General features: G+C 34.2%; 1 protein-coding gene across 12 annotated transcripts in view; it reads left to right on the top strand.

Annotated features, from left to right (window-relative positions):
- Positions 1 to 27,555, top strand: part of LOC128230612 (A-kinase anchor protein 9-like) — a 119,381-nt gene that overhangs the window by 50,884 nt on the left and 40,942 nt on the right. For 10 of the 12 annotated variants that reach the window (XM_052943091.1, XM_052943119.1, XM_052943056.1 and 7 more), the window contains 15 exons: positions 1,044 to 1,195; positions 1,982 to 2,202; positions 2,737 to 2,868; positions 5,806 to 6,036; positions 7,255 to 7,467; positions 12,508 to 12,552; positions 16,146 to 16,378; positions 17,291 to 17,410; positions 18,394 to 18,579; positions 18,865 to 19,065; positions 19,657 to 19,833; positions 20,442 to 20,633; positions 22,121 to 22,285; positions 25,899 to 26,054; positions 27,201 to 27,443. In XM_052943091.1, the coding sequence (XP_052799051.1) occupies positions 1,044 to 1,195; positions 1,982 to 2,202; positions 2,737 to 2,868; positions 5,806 to 6,036; positions 7,255 to 7,467; positions 12,508 to 12,552; positions 16,146 to 16,378; positions 17,291 to 17,410; positions 18,394 to 18,579; positions 18,865 to 19,065; positions 19,657 to 19,833; positions 20,442 to 20,633; positions 22,121 to 22,285; positions 25,899 to 26,054; positions 27,201 to 27,443 (2,667 nt within the window). The remainder of the gene's footprint in view (positions 1 to 1,043; positions 1,196 to 1,981; positions 2,203 to 2,736; positions 2,869 to 5,805; positions 6,037 to 7,254; positions 7,468 to 12,507; positions 12,553 to 16,145; positions 16,379 to 17,290; positions 17,411 to 18,393; positions 18,580 to 18,864; positions 19,066 to 19,656; positions 19,834 to 20,441; positions 20,634 to 22,120; positions 22,286 to 25,898; positions 26,055 to 27,200; positions 27,444 to 27,555) is intronic. The other 2 variants (XM_052943083.1, XM_052943097.1) reach the window with 2 other exon arrangements.

Raw genomic sequence — 27,555 nt, 5'->3', positions numbered from 1 at the left:
CAATGACTTCTCTTTGGCTGATGTAAAAACCCATCTTTCTCTCATATTGGCATCTGTAACTCTCTGCGCATAGTTAATTAAGGCATTGTTATGAACTAAAGAGGAAATTGAGAAATGGACGGTTGCATCCTTTGGATATAGATGGTAGTGGTGGGGTTGGAGTGAAATGATAGGAAGTTAGGAAATGGGTTGAAGCAAAGCTCAGAAAATGAATGGTCTGCAGGTCAGTTTGCACAATCGTGTGTTCAGGATGAACGGAAAAATTGCTAGGGTAAGACCTCCATTAGAACATTTATCAGAATACCACTGTCTACCAAAACAATGTGATTCAAAATTTAATCGTGAGTTTTATAAATGAGGATATAGGTAGTGTTAGTAATCGGTTCCCATTTGACTATCGATTATCCATTCCACTCCAGTAACCGATTATCGATAGTAGAAATATTTTTTGACAACACCTTATTTGTAGTATTATTCTTGTGCAATAAATCGTAACCTTAACTATGCTTATGTTATGTGTATGTTTGAATTTATTTAGTGTTTTTGTTGCTTTTGGCCATATTGTTGATGATAACAACTGAATGTTATGTTTGAAATTATGTAGTGTTATTGTTGCTTTAGACCATATCAACTTAACAATTCCGAATGTATAAATGAACTCAAAAGGAGAAAATTGGCAGAACTTAACGAGAGAAAAGCTGAAAAACAACTTGCTGGTTGAATCGATGATCAATTATGACCAAATACAAATGATTGTCACCAATTTCAAGCCCAACCAATCAATTTTCGATTATAATTGATCATCTGAACATTACTAAATACGTGCATCAATATGTAATGATTCATTTGCAAACAGCCTTTGAAAAGAGATTTGAGAGTTGAGCAGAATTAAAGCTTACCAATATGTGTTTCAGAAAATACTAAGAACACTGGCTGTCCAGGTGATGGGATGACCTAGAATGCCAGGATAGCATGCATGAATGAATAAAGCATGAAGATTAGACAGAACAAAACTTCAGTATTATTGTTGTTTTGTGTTTTAGTTGGAGGCAGAGGTGATAGACCTGAGAGCCAGGCTGGGGGCGGAGTTAGAGAGACAAGGGGATACGCTTGAACGCATTGATCGTGAGAAACAGGAGGAGCGAAACCTGACGGCCATGCTACGAGAGGACATTGAACGACTCAATGGTGACAGGTGTGTGAGATAATCGTTTTTGATTAGGTAAAACTCCATCTTAAGTACAACTGTTTTGAACCAGAAGAGAATTCAGTTTTATATAACTGTTTAAAAGTTTTTCAATAAAAGCATACTCTTTCAAGAAGAATGATTGATTTTTGAAAATAAAACCCAAAGGATGGATGTAGTGGAATAGTTGTCTACCTCTCTCTTAAGAGGTTGTGGTTTCAGCCCCACCAGACTGAGAGTGGTCTTGTGGAATAGGTTTCTGCCTCTCTCCCAAGAGGTTGTGGGTTCAATCTCCAGCAGGGGTACTGTCTCATGGCCTCTCAAAAAGGACGCCAGTACTGGTTTCTACCCAGAAAATGGAAAAGAGTTATTCATATCAGCTATACAGCTTTACCTGTCTTCATAATAAAGCTATAATAATTTTTCGGTAATATAAAATAAGAGATGAAATCCTAAAATATAAAAAAAAATATTATAATTTGTGATATTTATGCAGTTTTAATTTTATTGGACCCTGGGCTAATTAGGGACCCTTTTATCTAAGATCATTTCATTCAATAACTTTTATTAAAATCAGTTTCACTGAGTAGATATCATGCATTTTGAAACAAATTCAAATATGAACCGGAAAGAAAAAGGTTTTGTTAAATTTGCAAGTAAAACTTTCAATAACATTTCTGATGATACCATAATAAAATATTTTTTTGCATGTTGAAAAAATGGCCCTGATGTCTGCAACATCATCTTCAAATTAAAAGACAGCCAATGGCTTATAAGGAATATTCATCATTTAAGGGAGGCTATGCAAACCACAAACGAGCACCTTCTTAGCCTGTTATCCGACTCCGTAAAGACATACATGACTGTGGACGAGGGTATCACGAGACGCATGAAGACTATGATGGAGAAGTCAGGCGTCAAAGTTCCAGCCCCAGGGTCAGGCAAGAGGACCCCACCTCCAGGGAAGAAGTCACCCAGTGCCTCCCCGGGGAGACTCAGTCCAGCTAGAGCAGAGGGTAAGCTTAGTCAGAGCCAATTAAGGGTAAAAACAAAATATTCCAACAATTCATTTTTGCAGAATTTGTCTTAAATATCAAGGATGTAATTTGATTGTGGATCTAATGGCTCCTGTAATTCCCCCCACCCCCCAACAACAAAAACAACAACAACAAACAGGATGTTAAATTATAAGCTCTAAAAAATGCCACTACAGTTTGCTTTAAATTAGAAGCCAGGAGAGTCATTAAATGGGCTTCTAAATAGCCAAAGGGGCTCTAATGCCAAAATGGTTTCTGCCATAATCAGCTGAAAAGTCAATCACGTCTCTAGATACGGAGAGTATTTATTTCAACATGTGAAACTTTGGTTTTTCTGCCCAGGCATGGAAACAATAGGACTTATTTGATCTGCCATTCAAATGATGACAATTTCCAGGAGACCGCCATATTTCAGACATGAGATTGATTTCTCCCAGCAAATATGTGCCTTTATCTTACCAGGAAACTAATCCCTCTGATTAACCATTCAAAATTTAATGTATTATATTACAGATGCTGATAATCTCCAGGAGACTTCTATCTTATCCAATATTACTGACGAGGGCCTAGATCTCTCCCAGCGAATATGTGACTCCATCTTCCAGGGTCCCGACCTTGCATCAGAGGAGGAGGAACTGCTTATAGGTGCGTGAATTACCCGCCTTGATTATTAACATGTAGTTGTCTCCCTTATACTTTAAACTTAATGATCTCCCTTTTATATCTTATTTCATTTTCATCAAAAAGAATGCATTGAAAGTAAACCTTTTAGATTGGTCAAGATAAACTTTTTATAGGTGCACAGGTTACTGCCTTTTTTAACAATTCATGAGTCATCTCCCTTGTATAGATATGAAATTAAATTATCTGTCTTTCATGTCTCTTTTACTTTCTTTCCACTTTCAAAGACATCATGTAAAAATAAATAATCACCTTTTAAATACAGTCTGTGTAGAAACTACTTTTGATAGTGGATTATTTCTCCTTTTGGCTTTTCATATATTTTTCCTCTCTTGTATCCACTAAATACTTGCATGCAACGTTATCTCCCTTGAAGTAAAAGTAAGATTTAATTTTCGATTGTTTTCCGTGCTATTTACATGTTAATAATGGGTCCACGTTATCAACAGATGTATAACTAATTATTGTAAGATAAAGAAATTCTGTTGATTATTAAGCAATTGTCAGAAAAGTGATTAAGATTTGAACTTTAAAAAAAGATATAAGAAAAATATCCCTTTTGTATCAAAACATTTCTCATTACTGTTAAGAATTAAAGCCATTTGAAAATCGAATGTTTAATACATTTGTTGATAACATGTCACTTATTCCACCATTCTTTCAGCATCATGTTTTGTTTATATAATCCTATGAAATAACTATATACTCGCCTCTCCCTAAGCAATTGTTCAATACTTTTATATTTTTTCTCTGTATTCAGAAATTTTAGCTAAAAAGGATAATGATGATGAAACAACAGTTCTCTCTCTTTATATAAGATGTAAGCTTTGTACTAGTTACCCCCCTTTTTCTGTGAAATAACTACCAGCACTTGAGAACAATTTAAGGTGTTTTTTTCATACCCAAGCTATTTGTAAGATTTTTTTAATCAGTGTACTAAGAACTAACGTCAATGTAAATTGATTTTTTTTTTCGACTCAAAAAGTAATGCCTAAGTTTGTCTTTGTTATACTACTGTTTGCAAATTAACTTAGCGAAACCTGCTAATCCATCAGTTTAAGAAAGCATGATCGCATTGTCATTTTACACTGTAGAAACGGTTAATTTTTACCGCCTCAATGTGGCATTCAGTTGCAAAATTTCTAAAACATTCGCTTCACACCATGCGATCTTGTGAGCATAATTTAAGGCTGTGATATAATTGGCCGGTTGATGTGAGACCAGTGCATACTGTACATGTATGGATGATTTTAGTTTGTTTGAGCCTCTTCAGTTTGAGTGTCTCCTGGTCTGACACATAAAACAATCGCTCAATCACTGATGGTGGCAGTCGGCTTTCTTTGATGTGCGAAATTGATTTACAGGCTAAAGATGTTGGACTTAACTTGGAACCCACCATATTCTGACAATGCAAAAGCAATGATTATTTAATGCTTTAAACTCTTGTAATGCTAAGTTCATGTGCAAACAGCAGTAAATTTGGGATGTATATATTTCTACTGTCATTCTGTCATACAAATGATTGACACCCGGTTAAGAATTGGCTCTAGTGCTAGGTTTTTTAATAACAACACAAGCGCACAATGAATATGAAAGTATGTGAGCAATATCCTGCCCTTACCTCACTTTGTGACCCCCATACTTAAGTGTCTTCATCTCCATAAGTGGCTTAGGCCAGACAAAAAACATGCTGTGGTTGTAGTATGCGGACTCTATTTTTTTTTGGTAAACACCCCTAAAAAAAACATACATCCTTTAAATATAATCCATGTAGCACTATAATTTGTGTAAGGAGATAGATTTTACTTTTATATTTATTTTGTAACTTTCTTGGCAACAGTAATGTCAGAATGTGTATTCATACATGTATATAAACAGCACAAGGATAAATACTTAAAACAAACATTAACACTATACAATAATTTTCCAAAAATATTTTCCCTACCTTCCTAGCCTATTTTTTTTTTTAAGCATGTAACAGGAACCACAACATTATCTGTGTTTGGCCTTATTTCTATTTCCTTTAGCATACTGAGTTATTTAACAGTAAACTCAGCATCATCTGTGTTATATTTAAACGGAAAGCTGATTTGGGATTACTTTTCACGAGTGTGATATTTCAAGCAATGAGATTTCCCAGCGTTGGTGTGCTGTGTTAAACCTTTTTGTCAAGAAAATATGATTATTACTTGTCAATCCTGTTCAACGAGAGAAATTCAGACTCTGAGCAGATATGACGTGTGTTAATATTTTTGAGGAAGTAAATTTACTGTAACATTTTAGTACCAGCTGTGTTCACAATCATTATTCTTGTAATTAATTTGTGATGGATAACTTTTACTTTTGTGATGAAAATGATGTGATAGACTTTCCAGGTTAGTATGGTGTTACGTTTGTATGGATGTATGTTATGTTTTTAAAAGCTGCACTCTCACAAATTGACCAATTTGACATGTTTTGTTTTGTTTTTTATCTTGGAATGAGCCATTTTTTTTCGTGAGCGTCTGGATAATAAAAACCAGTGATATAAAACTGCTGACAAAAAATCAAATTATTCATGTTTACTGATGTTTTAAGCGTTACTAATGTTCAAGAAAAATTAAATTAGCGGCATTACATCAATTTTCATACATAAATATGATAAACTGTGATTTGATTTTTTGTCAGCAGTCTTATATCACTGGTTTACAATTATTTCTTAAAAAATAATAAAAAGTTGTAAAAATGGTCAATCTGTGAGTGTATTCCACTGCTTCTATATAGAAAGATGACTAAATAACCTCACCAAATCAATTATCCTTTGGGCTTTTGTGGAAAAAAACATCTCTGTGCAAATTAAAAAGAAATATGAATTATAATTGGAAAAATATGGAAAAAATCATAACAAAATTTCCCATATAGACTCTGGAAGTCGACTACGGACCTCTGTCACCCACCTACTTGAAGTCCTTGAGGAGACCACGTCCCAACTTCTTGACACACGCTCCACCCAGGCGCAACTTGCTGACACGGTCGAGGGGACGGGTCATGACCTCTCATCACTCATGGCCCGCTGTGCTGACCTCGAGGATCGATTACGAGAGGAAGTTGAGCGGAAAGATTTCCTTGCTCTCGAGCTACACAAGGCAGAAGGTAGGACGTCATACTATGTACATGAGAAGTTGATACTTTTTTAGAGATTTAGGTTTTCCTTGTTATGTTCCTATATTTGGCTGGATTAGGATCAAGTTTTAAAAATCCAGCTGTAATAGTTCCGGCCCCAGTTTCCCTAATATTCGCAAGTACTTACTCGACTGAATACACTTTTTAAATCCAGTGAATAATGCAAAATGAGTGGAATTTCTTTCTTTCTATATTTAATTTTTTAATTCTTTTTGCTTATGTTACCATTTAAGAACGGAAAATATTGTATTCCTTCTGGCCCCAATGTCACGAAAGTTCTTAAGTGTAACAAGCTTAAATAGCTTCTTTCTTTAAACCAGATTTCCTACTCTAAATCTATAATTAGTTTATTGTGATTCATAAGGATAATTTCCTTTTAAAGTCCTTGAACTTTTAAGAATGTTAACATTGCACAAATTATAATAAAAACAAAAGAATTTGAGCTTAGCTTAATCCTGCTACTAATTGGACTCCAGTTGTTTTGAGAGCCCAGGACCCAATGAAGGTCAATGTTTATTTTTCGAGTAATAGTAAGTCCTCTTTTTTTTACTATTGAAGAACAATGTTTATCAACATAGTAGATTGTGGTTATGGTGGAGTAAAATCATTGAGTAATTACTTAAGTATTTGGGTTAAATGAGTTGGGTTAATTATTGAGTAATCACTTAAGTATTTGTGTTAAATGTGTTGGGTTAATTATTGAGTAATCACACAAGTATTTGGGTTAAATAAATAGGTTGAGCTAATTATTGAGTAATTACTTAAGCATTTTCTGAGAAACTGGGGCCTGGTCTTTGCTATTTTTGTAAAGAAATCTGTTGTGGCATATTTTTTTTCAAACTTGAATGGACATGGTTTAATGGTCTTGTGATTGCGGAATCCATCTTGAGCGTTGTGTATTAGTTGTCAAAGCATTAATATGATTAAACATGTTTTTTGCATGATAAAATGGTGCGATGATGTTCGTTACTGTGTTACAGTTGAATGCAGAAACTTTGTGATATTTGGAATTTAAATTGAATGCTTGTGTTTGAATCACCATCAGTTTAAGATGAATTTTAATTTGTTGTTGATCAAAATCATTTAACAAACTCATTCTAACTAACATGAAATGGGTTTGATTCATTTATGGTGTTCGATCTGCATGTTCATTTCACGTTCCTGGAATGCCCCACTTTTTATACACAGGCCTGATCGAAGGATATGTGTCGGAACGCGAAACCCTTGAACTGAAGATAGGCGACCTTGAAGAGCAGAAGGAGACGTTGGTTCTTTCCCTTGAAACTACTAAAAATAAACTACACGATCTTGAATCTATGAAATCTGAGAATGAGAAACTGCGACAAGAGATGAAAGAGCAGCGCGAGCTGATGACGTCAAACGTTGGCGACGAAGCGCAAGGTTTACGTCGTTTCCGACGCTATGTTGTGCCTCTAACTGTCGTAGTTAGCTGTTATCTTTTACACAGACTTTTCTATTCTACATCAGAGTGTTGAAACGCTGGGGGTTTTGGAGGCGGGGGCATTTTAGAGTTGTAAGAAATGCTGGTGATTTGTTATGGGGTTTTTTGGGAGGAGGGGAGTGACTTAGGTAATTTATAGTTGTAAGAAATGCTGGCAATGTTCTGTATGGGGCAGGGGACTTGGGTCATTTAAAGTTGTGTACTTGTCAATTTAAAATCAGTTAAAAGTTATTGTTTGACTTATTTATATAACTGTTTGAAATCAATGGTTCAAGTGCTGGTTGCTTCAATGTCTATACAAAATGGGATGGAAATTTGTTACATTTTGGGGTCATTTTCATGTCTTGAGTGCTGGTTGCTTCAAGGTCTATACCAAATGGGATTGAAATTTGTTACCTTTTTTGGGTCTTTTCTATGTCTTTGATGTAATTTAGGAAAGTTTCAAATTTGTTAATATGGGGTAATGTATTTAATCAAACATTAATTATTGCTTAGAGGACAAAAAACCCAGACTCTATAATGTTATGAGTATGATCCTAACAGAAAATCTCAGCATTTCCTGTTTTGTCATAAGGTTAAACTTTAAAAATCTAAAATGATTATCAAATGAATTATTACTGATTGATTTTCAGGTTTTTAATAATAATCACATAAAATCAGTCTGGGATGACATTTAAACTGGATAAAATGGAAAAGCGAATGCACTAGTCTCTTTGTGTTGTGTATCACTAGAATCTTAGTCAAAGACTTAAATTTACTAACTCTTAAAAAATCTCCATCTGTATATCAGTTACTTTTCTAACTAGCCTGTTTGTGATTATAGCAAGCATTAGCATGTGACTTTTCTGCAGCAACATATGTGTGTAAAACTGTTTTGTGCTTATTGGGATATCATTTATGTAAAGTATAAAGTGTTTGTTTATTATATTGTTACCCTGCTCAATTAAGGGCAAGTTTGCTGGACTTATGATACACCTTGATTTATGAACATCGTTACTCCAAATGCCTATCATATATGCCGGCGCCGGGCAGGAAGGCATTTGGTACCCATTATTTAAATAAGCTGCTAGGTCGCCGTCGGCAACCGGCCTTAAAAGAACAAGGTCCATGTGAGTCTTAGACCATCGACCTCTCCGTAGGGAAACGCTGTAGCCACTCGGCCACGGATGCTAAATGAAAAATAATCTTCATAACATGCTGACCAAATTGTTGCAAAAATCAGCTATATCTGCTCGGCAAGCATTATGATATTTATCCTTTTAGTTCCATAACATTAAACATAGCAAATGGTTTGTCTGAATGAAAAATAATGTGTTTAAAAAAGTGTTTATTTTCCTCTTAAAATGTATAGATTTGCTTAGCGATGTAAGAAAAATGTTGAAAATTATGTTGGAACTTTAGTTGTGAAAAAATCAGAAAATTATATGAATGTTTGTGCAACAACGCCAAATACTAGTTTGAGAAATCAGTTTAATGTCAAAATATAAGCCAAATTGTTGATGACATCAGTCCATTCCTTTTGATGTTGGTAATCGATCGACTGGCAATAGATGCTGCTTTTTATTTGAAATTCAGATTTGGGCAGACTTAAGGCAATGTTCTTTCAATGCTTCAAATACTTGAAATGCTAAGCTCATCTGAAAACACTAGTAATGCATTTCTGAGCACCAAGATCAGTCCAAATGAGAAGGGAAATAGGATGTCTTCGAACAAGGAATAAAATACCTTTAGCTGAATGTAAAAAAGATAAGTATTGCTTTGAATTAACCCATTTGAAAGGTGCGGGATCCCTGAGTTTAAATTTTGAGAGCTATGGTTTTAATTTGTAACCGTTTAAAGTAATTTCGTTTTTGAAAGTCTGTAAATATTTTTGTATATATAATTTTTGAAACAATTTAAATTTCAAATCTTATCTTCAAAACTAAGACTTAAATTTTTAAGCTCTGGCTATTGTTTAGCAGTTGAATTGGCAAAACCTGAAAATGTTACCCATTTAATTAATTCACATGATAATTGTGAGGGACCTTCTGTATATCTTGTGGGTTTTCTTTGTAACTTCACTGAGGGCAAATGCTTGTAATATCTCTTGCTGATGTCACGCGGGTAAAGATGGAAGTACATTTGGGAAACCTAAAAAAGTTCTGTATTAATTCACATAATAATTGCAGGACCTTCTGTATAACTCGTGGCTTGTGGGTATTCTTTGTAACGGCAGTAAGGGGAAAATGCATGTTTAATCTCTAATGCCTTGCTAATGCTTGTTATAATCACTGTTTCTGTTTTGTTTGGATGTCCTGCATGTGGGTGTTGTTATTCATTTATGTTACAGTGTGTTTTTTTCTGACCAATTTGGAGTCAAAGTTTGATCATATTCCCAATGCTAAAACATATACTTTCTTCCCAAAAGTGAAAACAAGATTCCAATATTTTTTTTGCACATCAGCTAATAGTATATAATAAATAGTTATATATATTTATGTATATTTCATAAAGAATGGACCACAAAACCAGTTTTGTATGGAATAATTAGTATGTTCTTAAAGAAACAAACTTTTATCACACTAATTTACCTTTTCAGCCTTTTAAAGCATTCTTGTTCATTTCTAGGCAACATCGGAATTCCCAATTTTAGTCAAATTGACAAATGTTTGCTGATAAGAAATATGCCCCAACCCCTTTTCCAAAATGGTTGAGAAAAAACAACACTGTTTCAAATTGATATTTCAATACTTCTTTAATTTTTCTCATTGACAATCAAAATGTTTTAAAAACATTTTTTGCATTAATTTAATGCTATTTACTAAAGGTTAAAAAATAAAACATTTGCAATAAGTATTTTTCCAGGTTAAAATGTTTAGCACATTTACTAGTCATTTCTCAGTTTAGAGATTTTGTTAATATATTTATTTCATTACATGGTCATTATGATATGATTTTTACTTACTATTATGTATGCAGATATATCTGAATTTGAGTTGTTTACTTGACTCTTTATTTTTAAATGTTAGTTTGTATTTTTCTTACTAATGTCAACTTCTGTTTCCAGTTAGCTGTTATACTGTGACTGTTGTATAATTTCTTAGTTTTATTCAGGCCAGGCCAATTTAGTAGTGAGGTTAGTTTTTTCCCAAAATTTTGATATTTTAGAGACTTTTTCCTGTATTTTAGTTTAAAAAAACTAAGCATTTACATAAAATTGGTCTGGCCATCCTGACATACAAAACTCTACATTAATTCACTATTAAAACCTCATTTAGAAAGCTAAAAGCTTAAGCCTTTCATTTATTTTTCCCTATAAACACAACAAAAAATAACAAAAATAACAGAACATTACATATTGAACCTCACTAATTACACCAGTATATTGTGTATATTTTCTTTATGTGAAATAGACCTTTGTATGTTAGAATTATTTTGTTAAGTAATAGTTAGATGACATGAAGCAAAGTCTTAATGATTAAGAATGGGCAGAGTGAGCGAAGCAAACGAGTGCTTCTTAATCATTAAGAATTCACTTCATGTCATCTAACTGACTTAGAATACAACCTTATTGGCTGATACATTGTCAACGCAAAATCTGACGCAGGTAGTGTGTATCAGATGATTGGCAGTAGGCGGATCTTTAAACACGTGCGAACGTTGAAATTCTTAATGATTAAGTTTACTACTGAACAGTTGCCTATCTGTAATCTCATTGGCTGAAATTGTAGGTTGTATTCTAAGGTTGCCATATAACATAATTAATAAACAGATATTGGTGTGATATATCATGTAGTTGTATGTAATTGTATTATGACACATCTGTCGAGCTCTTTGTTATATTTCCTTCTTTATATATTATGTTACGTGGCAAATTCCTGTTTAAAGTTCTTTTATTAAAAACACAGGAACTACAAGAATAGATTCAGCTACATATGACAATACAAGTTTGTAAAACAAAATAAAAATAAAAAATAAAGGCAAGAAATCGTTGACTATGGATCACAGCTCAGAAAATCAAATTTTATTTTGGATTTTATTTTTGTATGGTATTCAATTTTATTTTTTCTAACTACATGTATATCACAGTCAGGATGTCAGCAATCTTTTCTTGTTATTCCTGATAGTTAAAAAGAAAATTCATTTAATGTTAAAGCTCTGCTGTTAATGAGTATCCTATTAAATGAGTTTTCTACATCAGCGGACCCAGACTATATTATTCTGTTCACACTACAGAAAATACCATGGGGAAAATAGGCTAGCGAACCATTATTATGCATGAAAATTCATAATTTTACCGTAACTTCTTGGAAATTTCTATGGGGTGTCATAGGCTTCCAATCAAATGTGCGGATTTCATCTCATTAATTATTCATGACTTAGTACATGGTTTCTGCAGTCATTTTGCCAAGGGTATTCAATGGAGTAATAGTTATAAATAGATTGGGTACTCAGGTACCTATTTCTCTTTTAATGAAGCATTTCTCTTTCTTATTAACAGATTGTGGCTATATATACATCAACCATACATGTATATATCCATAAACAGAATATTAACACGGGAAAAGCATGCAGGAATTTGCATGAACGTTTCAAATAACTGGGGTCATTTTAACGGAAGTTTGTAACGCAATCACAGTTTTTAATCATCTGGTTTTTTTTTCAGTTTTTTTCTTAAATGTATACAGAAAATTTAACACAAATTACTTTGAAATCATTTATTGAAAACATCTCAGTTGACTGTTTTATATTTTATTTATTTTTAGAATAAATTTTCTAGTCTCTACGAGCTGTAACAATTCTTTCAATCTTTTTCTTTTTCTAAAACTTAAGTTAAGAAAAGAAGATATTATAAATTAAATTTATTGCATTTTATGTAATAAACAAGACAGTTGTTTTAAATACTCTCTTTGAATGGAAATTAAGTGCATTTTGGGATTGAAATAAGTAATTAGCATAAATTGCCTCCATATTTAATATGCATGATTTTTGTTATGCAGCAACCAAGGCTGAAGATTCAACTATAGCGCCATCTGGTGGCAAAGGTTGGTCTAAAAATAGAATGTCTATAAATAGAATGTGATTAGAATACAGCTATGGTTTGCAACTGCGTTTGAATGCTAGAACGATTGTGGTAGATGCATTATTATGATTATGACTTGATATCATTACATGTACATGTATTTATTTAAATACCACATTTATGCAATATCATGCATGAAAAATGGAAACAGTTGCATGGAAAATGGAAGAAAAAAACAACATGTATATTTATAATCTGTTGAAATGTTTGCAGTGTTGCCAGAAATGCATGATTATATAAATGGACATGATATTTATTTGGATTACATATTGTATTCCAGATCGAAATAATTTGAATATTAGATTTACAGGGTAGCACATATTCTGATGCCGTGTAAGCATGGATGAAAGCATGGCTCCACCCCAACATTCCTTTTGCATGGTTCCAACAAATGAATGTGATTAGTATGGTATGAGGGGGTTTGAGCTTACTCATTTGACACAGACAGCTGATCATGCACTTGATTGTGTTTTCCACGGGCCATATTCAATAAGCACTTTAATTTAAGAAATTTAGATAATTTGATTCAGCTGACCAATAGGCTACATGGAATCACTGAGGCATGTCTTAGGATAAGGGCCAGTATTCAATATTGATCTTATCCTTATCCTTATACATGCCTCAGTGATTTCATTCAGCCTATTGGTCAGCTAATTATACAGTCTAATCAAAACACTGAGTTTCTAGTCTTAATTTTAATTTTAATCTAAGTTGCTTATTGGATACCACACCAGGATAAGATCAATATTGAATACGGGACAATAAATGTAAGCCAGTTTTGGTATTGTAATGAGGAGATATAAATATAATAAATATGGAATAATCCAATATGTACCTCAATTTGTTCAGACTGTTTACAGGGAAAGGTTGAAAAATGTATGCATTAAGTTAATACTTAACTAAGTCAGTGATGAGTAAGTGTCATCCTTGACCATGTCATGCTAATCACAAAATACCTTTTGCATGTGTGTGTACCCTCCAAATCTTGTGGAACAAAACAGCATTACTGAATTTTACAATAGATAGTTATTCTCCCTAGAATACGATTAAAATCATTGCCTGCGTTTTAAAGATGAAGATAACAAACTTGGAATAAATTGTTTCAGTTTGTTTTTTTGTGTAATAAAAATAATATTAAGAGTTCTGACTCGATTTTTCCCACTATTTCCCCTATGCATATTATTTATCCTAGAGTATATAACTATCTACAGTAAAATTCAGTACTGGAGCACTTGAATGCTGATTAGTTCTTGACTCATAATTCTCCTGTGTTTTAAGTCTAAATATTTGATGTAAAGTTTTGATTATGTGTTCTTATTTCTTTTCTGCAGGAAACGTTATGGGTAACTTTCGCACAAGTGTAGAACTAGAATGATAATAGATATTGAATATGTAAATAGTTTGGAATTGGTTAAAATATGTAGTTAATTGTTAGAAAAAAATGAATTTATTAAATGTGGTTTTCTGTATAGAACACAAGATATATTGTATTTGGTTTTCGGGGTGCTCTAGAAAGTAATACATGGCACAAATTGTACCTTAATGTTTTACCGTATACATCCTTATTGACATGAATGCCTAAAGCGAGTCGTGAGCAGAGCGGTCTTTATCATAATATTTTCTCCCAAGGGACCCCAAACCAAGATAAGGTCAAAATTAATAAGTAGATTGATTTGCCTTATCAACTGACTAAACAAAAAATATCTGCATCCCTGATAGAATGGAATGGTCAATAAATAGAATTGAATGCTTATGGTTACCTTATTTGTTTTTGCATTGATTGACATCCGAGTTTGCTTTAATTTGTAACAATTAAAGCCTCCTAAAAAGCCAGCTTGTATCTGGACAGGGCTTCACCCCATTGGAGCCTGAAAGTGGCCCCAGAACCCCTACACCCATCACTGAAATGGTATCAGCCTTTGAGCTGCCAGGTCAAATTAATCACATCCCTGTATTCAGATTTTCCTTGTAGTATTTTTTTTTACAATCTAAATAAGTTTTTTTTTGTTTTCCGCCCTGGATAAGGCCAACCAAAGTCTTTATTTATTGTGGCCCTGTCTTGACTCAAAACTTTAAAAGCAAATAAACTAATTTCTCCATAAACCATCATAAGAGGTAGCCATATAAACCTTTACTCTCATGTCTTTTAGGGCTTACAAAGTTTCTGTTTAAACTGATAATTATTCTTCAACACTCATTTATTATGTCTTCAAGAAAAGTGTATCATTTATCAAATAAATTAAATCAGAATTAATCAGTGTGATGCTTTTAAAGGTCATGATTTTATTGATAATGCAAATAAGAACAGAAGACCTTAAACAAAGTATTAATGACCCAAAACACTTGACCTTAAATGGTTCAATTTTGAAGTTGTTATAAATCATAGAATTTTGACTACATATAGATTTAAATAAAGATATATGCACGCAAGCCTTTTTTGTTTATTTAGCTATTATCTGTGCACAATTATCCTTGTAAAGTTTATTGACAAATAACGATTAGTGGCATTGTTTTATGGCTGAGGTGTGGACAAAAGATGGCCCGATTTTCTTGACTTATAGGCTATCCATACCAGTATCTTATTGCTAGCGAGTTTTCACTTGTAAGTCATTGAATATCAGGTTTTTCACTTTTAAGATTTAAGGGATTAAATTTCTTAAAACAATAAGTGACATTACGTTTGCTGTATAGGATATGTTAATCACCTATATATACATTTTTTTCATGATTAAAAAAAAAGACCGAAATTTGTAAAAATAATAATGACAAAATGAAATTCTTAAAAGTAATAATAACAAAAATGATTTTCTGATTTAAATCAAAGTATGATTCAGTGATTTTAGGAACAAACTAATTAAGAGAAATCAATGAAGACGTGATATACAAATGGAATTAGCTTATTTTCGGAAGTACTTACTATTGTGGCTAGTTGATTGCAAGTGTGCCATGGTGTAAAGGTGTTTGCAAATTGGATTAATGGCAATAGCAAAAGTATGGATGATTTTGTTCATTTAAGGTATGAACTAATGTTTGAAAAATTAAATATGTTGTCTTATTATTCAGTATAACTCAGACAACAAAAATTTGTCATTAAATTTATGTAAACGCTTTAAAAATCTGGTAATATAATTTGACATCTTTAAACTCAAGTTAAAGCTTTGTTTTAAGCAGTTAATAATCGTATGTGTATTTTTATAAATTGAAGTTTGTATCCGGTATGTTTACCCTATGAATGCCGTGAATAACATGCATTGTGAGACTGCCTTTATTAAATTGAAGAAAAATAATGAATTACATCATTTTATGTTCTTTTTTTTCAGATTAACAACATAATATCACTTAAGAAATAGAATTATGTTTGTAATTAAGATGCTAATAACATTTCTTTCAGCACGATCCATGATGGGTAGTTTCCAGCTAGTGTTCGCAAAAGATTATTCAATGTGTCGAACAAATCATTTTCAAAATCATGAAAAATATGCTTAAAATAGATTTAAACATCATTTACACGTACCTTGAACTAACACACACCTTATTATGTGTTTTTCTATCTAGCTCTCCTGTTGGAGGTTGATCGGCTGAACAGCGAGAATCGTGAGCGGGAGGAGCAGGTTCGCACGACTCACGAGCGTTACGAGTATCGTGTCCGCGAACTGGAGACTAGCGGAGAAGATATGGAACATCACTATGGAAAACTCCTTGACGACAAGAAACAGGAAGTGGCCGACCTTCGTCTGCAGGTTGATGCCCTCGATAAACAGCTGAAGGCAAAGAAGCAGTTTATTGAGGTATTGACATCAGTATTGAAATAATAAAAAATCTCCTAGCATGGGCCCTGTTTCAATAAAGATCATAAGGCTTAAGATCCTTAATTTCCAGGTGTAATTCAGTCTTTGACATAAACTGTGTTTCTATAAATATATCGTTAGGACATTTCTCGCATAGATTATGGCTTTTACTTAATGTCTGTACCTGGTCACTCTTCAGTAGCGTAAGGTCAAGGAATTAGGCTTATTGAAAGAGGTCCCTGTATAATATCACTTTTAGCATATAGAATTTTAACAAACTAATCCTAAGAAATAAAACTGTCAAAATTGAAAAACATAGCACTCTTAGCTCTAAGAATCTTATGATAACAATTTTTAGAAATAAAACTGTCGTAATCATAATTGAAGAATATACCACAAAGATAAAAAGTTCTGAAGCTACATCGAGTTATGAATCCTTAGTTAAAATTTAACCAGAAGCTGGTTGTATTTTGTTTCATGTTTAACAGTAGCTAAACATACTAAGCTGTCAATAAACAAAAACCTCAGGGTTTTAGCCCCGTTTTAAAAAGGGCAGGGGAAGGATATGATGTTAATGAAGACAACGGGCACATTGCATCGAGCTGTGAAGAATTTGAACAGTTCACAAAAAACTTAGGAATTGTGTTTTATTGAAGTAATGTTAGGTTTCAACTGACAAATAAGGAGAATTTGTATTTATAATCAAAAAGAAGGACGTACAATATTTGATTGTCTTAAGCATTTAAATATCTGAAGGCAGAAGGGTGCACAAGCTGGTCTGCATAAAGGCAGAAGAGCATTACCAGAAAAAAACAGGGTGCAGCAACCTAATATAAAACCCTTATCTTGTTAATAGAAAACTATACCATAAAGAAAGAGTAGAAATATTTAATTTTTTTCTCCCCTACATAGGAGCAGTCGGCGGAGCGTGAACAGGAGCATGAGGAGTACCAGCGGGAAATTGAGAAATGGCGGAAAAACGTGCACGATCTCGAGAAACACAACGGCTCCGAGTCACGACTTCAGACTGACGTATACAGTTTGCTTATATGTAGAACTCAACAAATTTGCATTTTGTGATTATATAGAATGTCTGTTTAATTGATCGTTTCTATTACGTCTGATTCAGTACAGAGTCTTCAATTAGGTTTTTGTAAGTTTTATCTTCAGTTGTTTACTCCAATAAAATCATAAGTCAAAAGACAGGGTTCTCACTTGAATTAAGGATTAATATTTAATTTTAGTGAGTTCATGCCGTATGAGCGCTCTGCCGTGATTTTGCAAAGCCATGTGCTAGTGCTTCTTGGAAAATTTGAACAATTTCATTTGAGTGTTCATACTTCATGAACTTACAATTATAAAAATAAATCCTTATATTTATATTTTCCCCTTTTCTTTACATTATATTTTATGGAAGTAATGGTTTTGGTTTATTGGTTATTTGTTGTTTTGTTTTATTAATTTTCATGTTAATCAAAAAAAATTATCAAATTTTTTTAATTCATGTTTTTCATATGCATGGCCATGGTCTTTCTTGCGAAACTTTGGCAACATAAAAGCAAATTTAATATTCAGAAAATCCAGTGTGAATGTAAATATTTTAAAATATGCATCCTTCTTTGTTTGGTATGAATTTTTAAAAAGTGTGGGCCCCAAATAAAAGCAATAGTATGATTCCAAGGACTATGTGCAAATGAGAACCATGTCACTAAGCAGTTATAATTCTTTTAGCTACTTTTATTGACCGCTATAACCCATCTTATGATCTATACAAAATCAGACTATTAGGTTATAACAGTGGTCGAAATGAACCCAAGCCCACAAGCCCTGCAATGGTCTTCTGGGCTCGCTCAAATTCTTGTTAAAAAATTTGATTCCAGTTTAAGAATTCGGCCTGTTCATCCTAAAGTCTAATTTCGATGACTGTTATAAGTATCATCCTTCACCTCTTTAAAGCCATCAGATCCTTGTATGAAACATACAATGCTGGTACAATCAACTTTTACACTTTGTAGGTCGATGAGTTGACCGAACAGCTCCAGGCCCGTATTGACCTCCACGAGACGGCAATCCAGGAGTCTGACCGTCTGCAAAAATCGCTCAAGGAAAGGGACCTGTCTGTCCGTGAACTGAAGACTCTTAATGAACAATTTGACCTTGACTTACAGGAGAAGAGTCTGGAGGTTGAACGACTTAAAGAGGTAAAGGAGATGATGTGCTTTAAGTTAAAGTAAAACTCATGAATGTATTGGCAACAGATGTTGGTCTTCGGTATTTAAAATGCAATGGTTTAAGGATATTGGCTATTCATTGGCTTTTAAATTTCATTTGATTTTGTTTGAATTTTTTTCTACTTTGCCTCCATCTATACCAGTTTTATATAGGCAGTAATATTTTAAGATATATTAGAGAATCATGTGATCCCAGTCTTTTAGAAAACAAAGATTTTATTTAAACTACATATATTTCTATCATCCTGCCTGCAGAAACTTTCCAAGCTTGAGGCTACATTGGGTACAGGAGATTTCCAGGATGATGAGTTATCAGACAGTGGGAAGTCTGAGGCCCGTCCTCAGGGTCCTGCAGACTCGATTGAGCTGTCAGGAATTGAGGGACGCAATGAGAGATCAGGGCCTCACATGACTGTTGAAGAAGAGATACGACAAGCCGCTGACAAAACTAAGGAGGTAATGTACTCATTTTATACATTAAATAATACAGTCTCATTTTAGTTGTTGGGGATTGAGATGCTTGTATGAGGGCTTGCATGACTGTCGAAGAGGAGATATGACAGGCAATTGACAAGACTTAGGAGGTACAATAGTTATTCTATGTTTTTGTATACTTGATGTTTTGAATAGGACATTGAATATGCGTAAACTATGTTTTGTAGAAGGTTCTTAAGCAGATTATACCAGAAAGGTACAATTTTGCGAATCTCGTTACCAGCTGTTATTGATGTGAGCATACATCGGGTCGTGAATCTTCTGCAGATTCGCTAATTTTCTGAATATTTTTGGGCCTCCAACACCACTCAAAAAGAATCGAGTGTTTTTTAAGTCTAAATAACTATAACAGATATCTTTAGATGCAATGTTAGGCTCTTAAAATTCTTCAAATTCACTAGTTTAAAGGGGTCCCTGGGGCCGCAGTGAAAAGTTCGGTGATTTCTGCTTGCAGCCTTCTTCACCAAGATTCATGTTTAAAATCATTGATGGAATGAATGATTATATGGTCTTTGTCCACATTTATATTATTCTGTCTTTCATGTAATTTAGGAGCTAGTCCGGGAGAAATTCACCCTCCAGTGTGCTGTTAATGACAACCTTGTACAACTCTCGAGCCTACGTAACCAGCTGGATGAGATGCGGCATCGACGCGGGATAGGAGAACCAACAGACTCGGAGAAACGTCTAGATGCAGAGAGGGAAAAGTCAGAGGAAAAAGATAAACAGGTAGGATTGGTTAAGATGATTTCAAGTGAAATAAATTATTATTCAACTGTAAATGGAAATTGTTGAAAGAAAAGAAATTAAATGAATTTTTTAAGTGATTAAAACAGTGTCGTACTGATCTTCATTTTATATTCAGAGAAATGATTTTCATTTAAAGTGACTCTTTTATTCAAAATCAGTACACACACATGTATAACAAACATAAATTTTGAGTGATAAATCTTTAACTACTTACTAAATAATGGATTTATGGCACAAATATTAAATGATTGGTAAGTGCAAAAAGATTTACAGTGATCAACTATTGACTCATAAGGTAGAAACACCGTTTTTTCTGCACCTTTCTTTCAAATTAAAAATGGTATTCTCCATAAGAACCATTGTTTTCAATGATAATTCATCATTTTCGGAAAACTAAAACAAATTATTCATTGTGGTATATGGTAATCGTGAGTAAGAGTGCATCTTTAAGATGATAAAACAAATTCTGAGATTTTTTTCACGGAATTGTAAAATCTATTAATTATTAATGACAATTGAAATGCAAAATGGCAGGGACAGGAATGGTGGAGATTTTTATGGATGTATTTCAATTGTCTTATTTGCAGATATCTGAGCTGAATCTAGAAATTGAGGAACTAAAGGAGACTTTAGGTAATCGCGACCAACAGATTGAGCAATTACGAGAACAGCGTGCGCGCCATCGCACATCACCGACGGAGAGCGTTCTGGAGTACGAGAGAGATCGGGACACAGAGAGACAACTAGAGGCACTCAACAGGGAGAACAAACAACTTAAGGTACGTCTACACATGTGGTAATGACAATGTGGACAAACTGATTGAGCACTGTGGTTATGAACGTGTGGACAAATCAAATAACTAGGGATGCAAACGAATGGCAAAAGTGATATTCGAATATTCGGTAATTCTTTCGATCGAATATTCGAATATTCGAACACCAAAATGAACCTTTAAGAATTGTAGTAAACTATTATTATTCACTAAAGTAATAGTGGGGGCCCTGTTACCCTTCCTGGTCGTATTCGGTACACGCGACGGACCCTTATTGTTCCACAAATTAGCCTCTGAATTTCCCATTTACAAAATATATCCCAAGAAAAAGCAATATATCTTTAACAAAAAAACAAACCTCTGCGTTCATTTTTGTAAAAAATGCAAAATAAGATCAGGGAATTGCGTTTGTCCCGGTTAAATGACGATATGCGCCAACGTGGGACTTGCAGCCTCGTTCTGGGATTGATGTTTACGAAATATATTTATAGAAAACGACACCATGTCTAAACGTCACTTTTGTCTTAGGTATTGTACAACAATACAGGACATATATCCTTAAACGTTAAACCATACACTTTCAGTTAATTTTTGTACGCAAGAGCGTTATATTGAAAACATGGAAACAGTAACTAGCACATGTCCTTCGTATCATCAAGGCGATTTGAGCAATATCGCCAAGCTTGATTAGCAGTGAAGACAAAACATTGGTATAAAGGCCGATCTCTTAAACCCTTAATTGGCATGGTCATTTAAATGTACCCAAAATAATTGGAATGTGTTTTATGTCACTTGTCTAACAGCCAGTAAATGCAAAATTACGGGGACTGTTTATAGTTCCCGGCGATATATCCGATATGACGCGTGTATAGTGTCATCAAGTTCACACCTATGGCATTAGGGGTCGTTGTAAAAACAAGACAGACGAAGATGACAGTTGTAGGCAAAAAGTGTATTAATTTATTATTTCAACAAAAACATCGAAAATTCGAATACCTATTTTGACATTCGAATACCAAACGTTCGATCGAATATTCGTTTGCATCCCTACAAATAACCAATAAACAAAGTTGTTCTTAAATTTATTTCAGCAGATTGACATCAATGATTTGTTTAATTTTCTTATGAAATTTATATACGTAAATATACCAAGGGAAGAAAGTGATATGATCAAAAGTGACATTAATTGTAAAGCAGCTCAAAAAACTGTTTCCCTGTTAATATGTTCTGCTGGATAAAACATCAACCATATAATTCATGGGTTAAATATTTTACTAAATCCACATTTATTCAAATTGTGTGTTTTAGTCTAAGAAGCTTAAGAAGGCTGGTGTTTTCATTAAGAAAAAGAACATTATCCACATTCATTTTGTCCTGTCCAGGAGAAGTCATTTCTTGTAGAGGCAAGCAAAGTACATTTAAAGAGCTCTCGTTCATTTACAAATAGTGATAGATTCATGCAAATATTCAAATTCACATTTTGTCCTGTACAGGAGCGATTGAAGCTTGCTGAGGCCAGTTTTGCTGGTGACATGTCAGGGTTGAGCCAAGGTCTGATTGAAGAGAAGAACGCGGAGATAGACCAATTATCTGACCAACTGTCCCGACTACAGGCTGACCTTGCTGACATCAAGGCAGAACGAGGCGTTGAACACCTGGTATGTGATTGTGTAAGACGTTGTGAAAGCTTAAAGAGAAGTTGTCAGGTGAAAAGGGCAGTCTTTATACAGAGACAAGAGCTGATTTTATCCAGTTATGGTTTTTGTGGAACCTGCTTGCCATCAGCTCTACATAGTAGTCACAATGGGGGTGTATATAGATGTGTCAGAGTGTGTCTGCCCAATATCAGCCTGTTTGGGTTGTTACATGGCCATGCATTGGGGGATTTAAAATAAATTACTGTGAAAGTCAATGAACAAACTTCTTTCATAAGTGATTGTGATAGTGGCGGGCTCCACCTTTTTGGTGTTTAAATGACACACATCTAGATATCTAAGCAACACAGATTTAGCCTATTTATTCAAGCTATAAGCTTTTTTCCCAAACAAATGAAAATATGTATTTGAAACCCTTCTTCATGTATTTAAAAGTAAATTGTTACCGTATTATATCATGTATAGGACGCTAGCATAGATAGGACGCAGGCAAAAAAATAGTTGAAAAAACGGGTAAAAACCCTTAATATATAAGATAGGACGCAGCGAAAAAATGTCAAAATCGGAGCCGAAAAATTGAGGTTGGTAAAGTATTTATAACATATATTGAAGTAAAAAAAAATGTATATAAGGCATATTTCGATAACTGTCTTGTGTATTTCGATAATTATCGTCGTATTTCGGTAATTTAGTGTACACAACAATGATATAAGTCTTGACATTTTGAGAACATTCACGCATATTATAAGACTTATACAAATGCTGTAATAGTCCTGAAACGCCTTCTGACTGACAGTCAACCGTTGCAATAGTTCCACATGCCTTTTGAATGACAGTCAACCGTTGCAACCGTTGCAATAGTTCCGACATGCGTTCTGAATGACAGTCAACCGTTGCAACCGTTGCAAAACTGTGTATTGTCAAAACTGATGATTGTTTTGATAAGGCTTGTCGCTGCGCGGATTAAAGCATGTCGAAGTGCGAACAAACAACCATACGGTATTAACATCTCAATAGTTCGTTCTATGGATGTTTTTCTAATGACAGACAGCGGGTGTTTTTCACACCTTCGCACATTTGAAAAAGATTTGATAGTGACAATAATGCTACTTTGCGTTATGCACATTCTTTTATTATTTTTTAAAAACAGTAAGATACAACAAAATGTTTTGTAAAATATCGAAACATTAAAATCATGAACAACGATTAATTGATATTTACCTCCTTTCCCGATTTTCCGTTGCCGTTATAACTCAAACCAGTTAAAGTGCTGACTCACATCGAGTTTTTTGTGAGTAGCGTCCCTTTTGTAAAAAAGTAAACACTCATGTTTGTTTTCAATTTATTTCTTAATAAATCATTTTAAAGTAAACATTTCTGCGTGTGTTAACTTGTGTGATTTTACCTATGTCAGTTGTTCTCTTCGGTGACGCAGTACAGATACTTACTTTTACCGTGTTCTTCCCCGGTCCGATATTTTCGACCTGAAATGGACTTGGAAAAAAACAGATGCAATTCTAATAGCATAGAAAGGACGCAGGCCCTTTTTAAGACAAGAATTGGAGGTAAAAAAGTGCGTCCTATGCATGATATAATACGGTAGTTATGCCCCCTTTTGAAAAAAGTGGGGTATATTGTTTTGCACATGTCGGTCGGTCGGTCGGTCTGTCTGTCTGTCGGTCGGTCGGTCGGAATACCAAATGGTTTCCGATCAATAACTTGAGAACGCTTTGACCGAGGGACCTCATACTTGGTATGTGTATTGGTCATCACCAGCAGATGAACCCTATTGATTTTGAGGTCAGTGGGTCAAAGGTCAAGGTCAGTGTGACCTTTACATGAAAAACGGTTTCCGATCAATAACTTGAGAACGCTTTGACCCAGGAACCTCATACTTGGTAGGTGTATTGGTCATGACCAGCAGATGAACCCTATTGATTTTGAGGTCAGTGGGTCAAAGGTCAAGGTCAGTGTGACCTTAACATGAAAAACGGTTTCCGATCAATAACTTGAGAACGCTTTGACCCAGGGACCTCATACTAGGTAGGCTTATTGGTCATGACCAGCAGATGAACCCTATTGATTTTGAGGTCAGTGGGTCAAAGGTCAAGGTCAGTGTGACCTTTACATGAAAAACGGTTTCCGATCAATAACTTGAGAACGCTTTGACCCAGGAACCTCATACTTGGTAGGTGTATTGGTCATGACCAGCAGATGAACCCTATTGATTTTGAGGTCAAAGGTCAAGGTCAGTGTGACCTTAACATGAAAAACGGTTTCCGATCAATAACTTGAGAACGCTTTGACCCAGGGACCTCATACTAGGTAGGCTTATTGGTCATGACCAGCAGATGAACCCTATTGATTTTGAGGTCAGTGGGTCAAAGGTCAAGGTCAGTGTGACTGTAAGCTGAAAAAAGGTTTTCTGATTGTCCATATTTTATTTTCTTATATAGTAGACAGTAGAAATTTATATGTCACTAAATGCATGAGTTGAAGTATCAGTTTTCAGTGAACATCTAGTTTTAACTATATCGTCAATGTACCATTATTTGATTAAGTTGTTTTTCTATGAGTGACTTGAAGCTCAAACATTGTGTTTGCAAAGTAATTGTGGGTTGCAAATAACCATTTTAACGCATGTGCATGGTTTAATGCATAGTTTTTACATGACTGAATGCTGAATGTACAAGCTAATGTACTTGTCATACTAACTGTTTATGTGTAACAATTTGTTGAATTCATGTGCTTTGGTGTATAGGCTTTATTATAATGATATGCTGCATCTTGAAATCGGCATAATAGTAGTAACATATATAGCCTCATATTTCATGCTTGCATTTTGTAAAAAGAATCTTTCATCTTTGCATTTCGCATATAACATGTCAATTGCATCTAACAAATGGAAATGAATTAGTGTAAAGCCAGGCAAATGAATCTATGGTGGTCGAGAAAGCACAACAGGATTAAATATCTGTAACTCTTTCAATTTGTAATGATACCAAAATATTTTTAATCGAAAAAAAGAATCAACACTGCAAGTGACACAGTTGTTAATTCTTCTTTTTGCCATCGTATTGTAGATAATGATCTTGATTAAAGGGATTCAATCACAATTTTAATGTTGCCAAATTTTTTTTAAACATAGTTGAAATTGATTTAATTTACTTAATTTTATGATTAAACACTAAACAGCAATTGGCACATACTCATTTGAACATATTTTTTTTTAAATCAGACCTAACAATTATACAAAATTCAAAAGGACTTCTTATGCTTTTTGACAATGTAAAGCATTTTCTGTCCCAATTTTAAGTATGTATTAAGTGTAGTGCTCTTATTTGAACTTTTGGAATGTTTTATCATTGAAACATGCATTTTGTCAACATTACACACGATCTTGTCCTGTAAAATGTGAGAGACATTCATATTCATCTGTCATCCTGTCTTTCAGCACTTTCAGTGCTTTGATTTGATATTTTGAAAAAGAAAAAGAAAAAAAAGAGTAAATATATAAAAAAAATTAGATAAAAAGTATTGGCTAGACACCATAAGTTCATTAACCTGGCTATAGAGCTTTAACCAAGCCCTTTCTCATCGCCCCCTACCCCAACAGCATAACGAGTTAGAAGCTCTACGTGAGGAAGTCAGCGTGAAGGATCGAGAGATCATGGAGCTGCAATCATCCGTCCGCGTGTCTGCAGCATTCACAGACAATTCACTAACCCCTGACTCCAGTCTGCTCAATGTTGGGGCATCTTTTACGGACAAGGTACAAATACGCACCAGTATGGGAGAATATTCATGATTCACACTTTAGATTTTCGCCAAAATATTGATGGACAAAAGCTAGATCATTGAAACACTTTCATTAGACAACAAAATAAATGAAAGACTCCAGTGACATCATAATCCACAATACACAACATCTGACTTATAAAAAATCAAATTTAATTTTATTTTAAACATGATTTTTCAATTTGGCGACTTTTTCCCAAAAATAGTAAGGCTTGGATATTGAGGAGTACCAATTGTGAATTACATAAGTCGCTGCTAGTCTTTCATAAAAATTGTATGCTAGTTTTAATGCATGTAGTTTGTACAGTTTTAGCATGATATAATTAACGATAGATAGAAGCATCTGTTAGAAGTAACATTTTTAGTCCTGTTTCCTTCTCACTTTTAACTGAATGAACTAAAACATGAATGACAAATATGCATGGGTATGGTTAATTAACATCAGTTAGCAAATCGTGTGGTAGATTTGATTTTATTGTATATTTGTTGGGTATGGCAGAAAAACTATAGTTTTATGTCATTTTGTCTCATTAACATAATTCTAGTTCTACTTATATCTTTTCCAATAGTAATAACACAATGCATGTTTAATCTCCACTTAACACATTAGTTTTGACCACAGGTGAGTATAGACCAGAGAATGGTGGAAATAGTGTCTGCTCGAGTAGCCGCCAGTCTCACAGTGAGGTGCACACCTTTAAAGCTGCCCTCTCATAGATTGACAGTTTTGACCGTTCTTTTGATTTTTTTTTTATCGGAATCAGCTTTTTTTGCATCAATGCCTTCAATTCAGTCACATAAGATAACTTGCACTAGAACAGATCTCAATTGTTTGGAAAACTGCCGAAAAACACTAACGCTTTTAGCTTTAAAACATCAATTTTAAAACATAAATATGAAAAACTGCATTCTGTTGGGTATTTTTGTCAGCAGTCTAGTATCATTGGTTTCCAGACATTAATGCAAAAATTGACTGATTCTAAGACAAAAAATTAAAAGAGTTGTCAAAACAGTCAATCTGTGAGAATGGAGCTTTAATCTCTTGTTGAGACAAAGCAAGGATAAATTTTTGAGTCAGTTATCTCCCTTGAAGAAATATTTTGATTATCCATATTTACAGGCAAGTATTGCCCAAGAAATGGAGGAAACAGTGACAGCCCGTGTGGCCGCTGGTCTAGAAGCTGAGGTCCAGAGCCTTAAATCCCAAGTGCAGACAAAAGAAGACCTGGCTGTTTCCCTTGAGACAGAGTTAGCCGCCTTAAAGGAGGAGTTAGCTGCCTTGAAGGAGGAGTTAGCTACCCTTAAAGAAGACGTCACATCGAAGGATGAGCTAATTGAGGCCTTGCAACATAAACCTGTACAGGTATAAAAAAAAAAGCATTACCCACAATCCTTAGCGCGCGCTCGGCAAATATCGGAAAACTCTGCCGAATCTCCGGTCGGTGATTAACGGCGATCTTTGGTTATAACTCTGC

This window comes from Mya arenaria, chromosome 1, assembly GCF_026914265.1.
Source record: "Mya arenaria isolate MELC-2E11 chromosome 1, ASM2691426v1".
In the NCBI taxonomy this organism is placed as follows: Eukaryota; Metazoa; Mollusca; class Bivalvia; order Myida; family Myidae; genus Mya; species Mya arenaria.
Note: the sequence above shows the minus strand (reverse complement) of the source record. Positions and strands in the feature narration are given on the sequence as shown.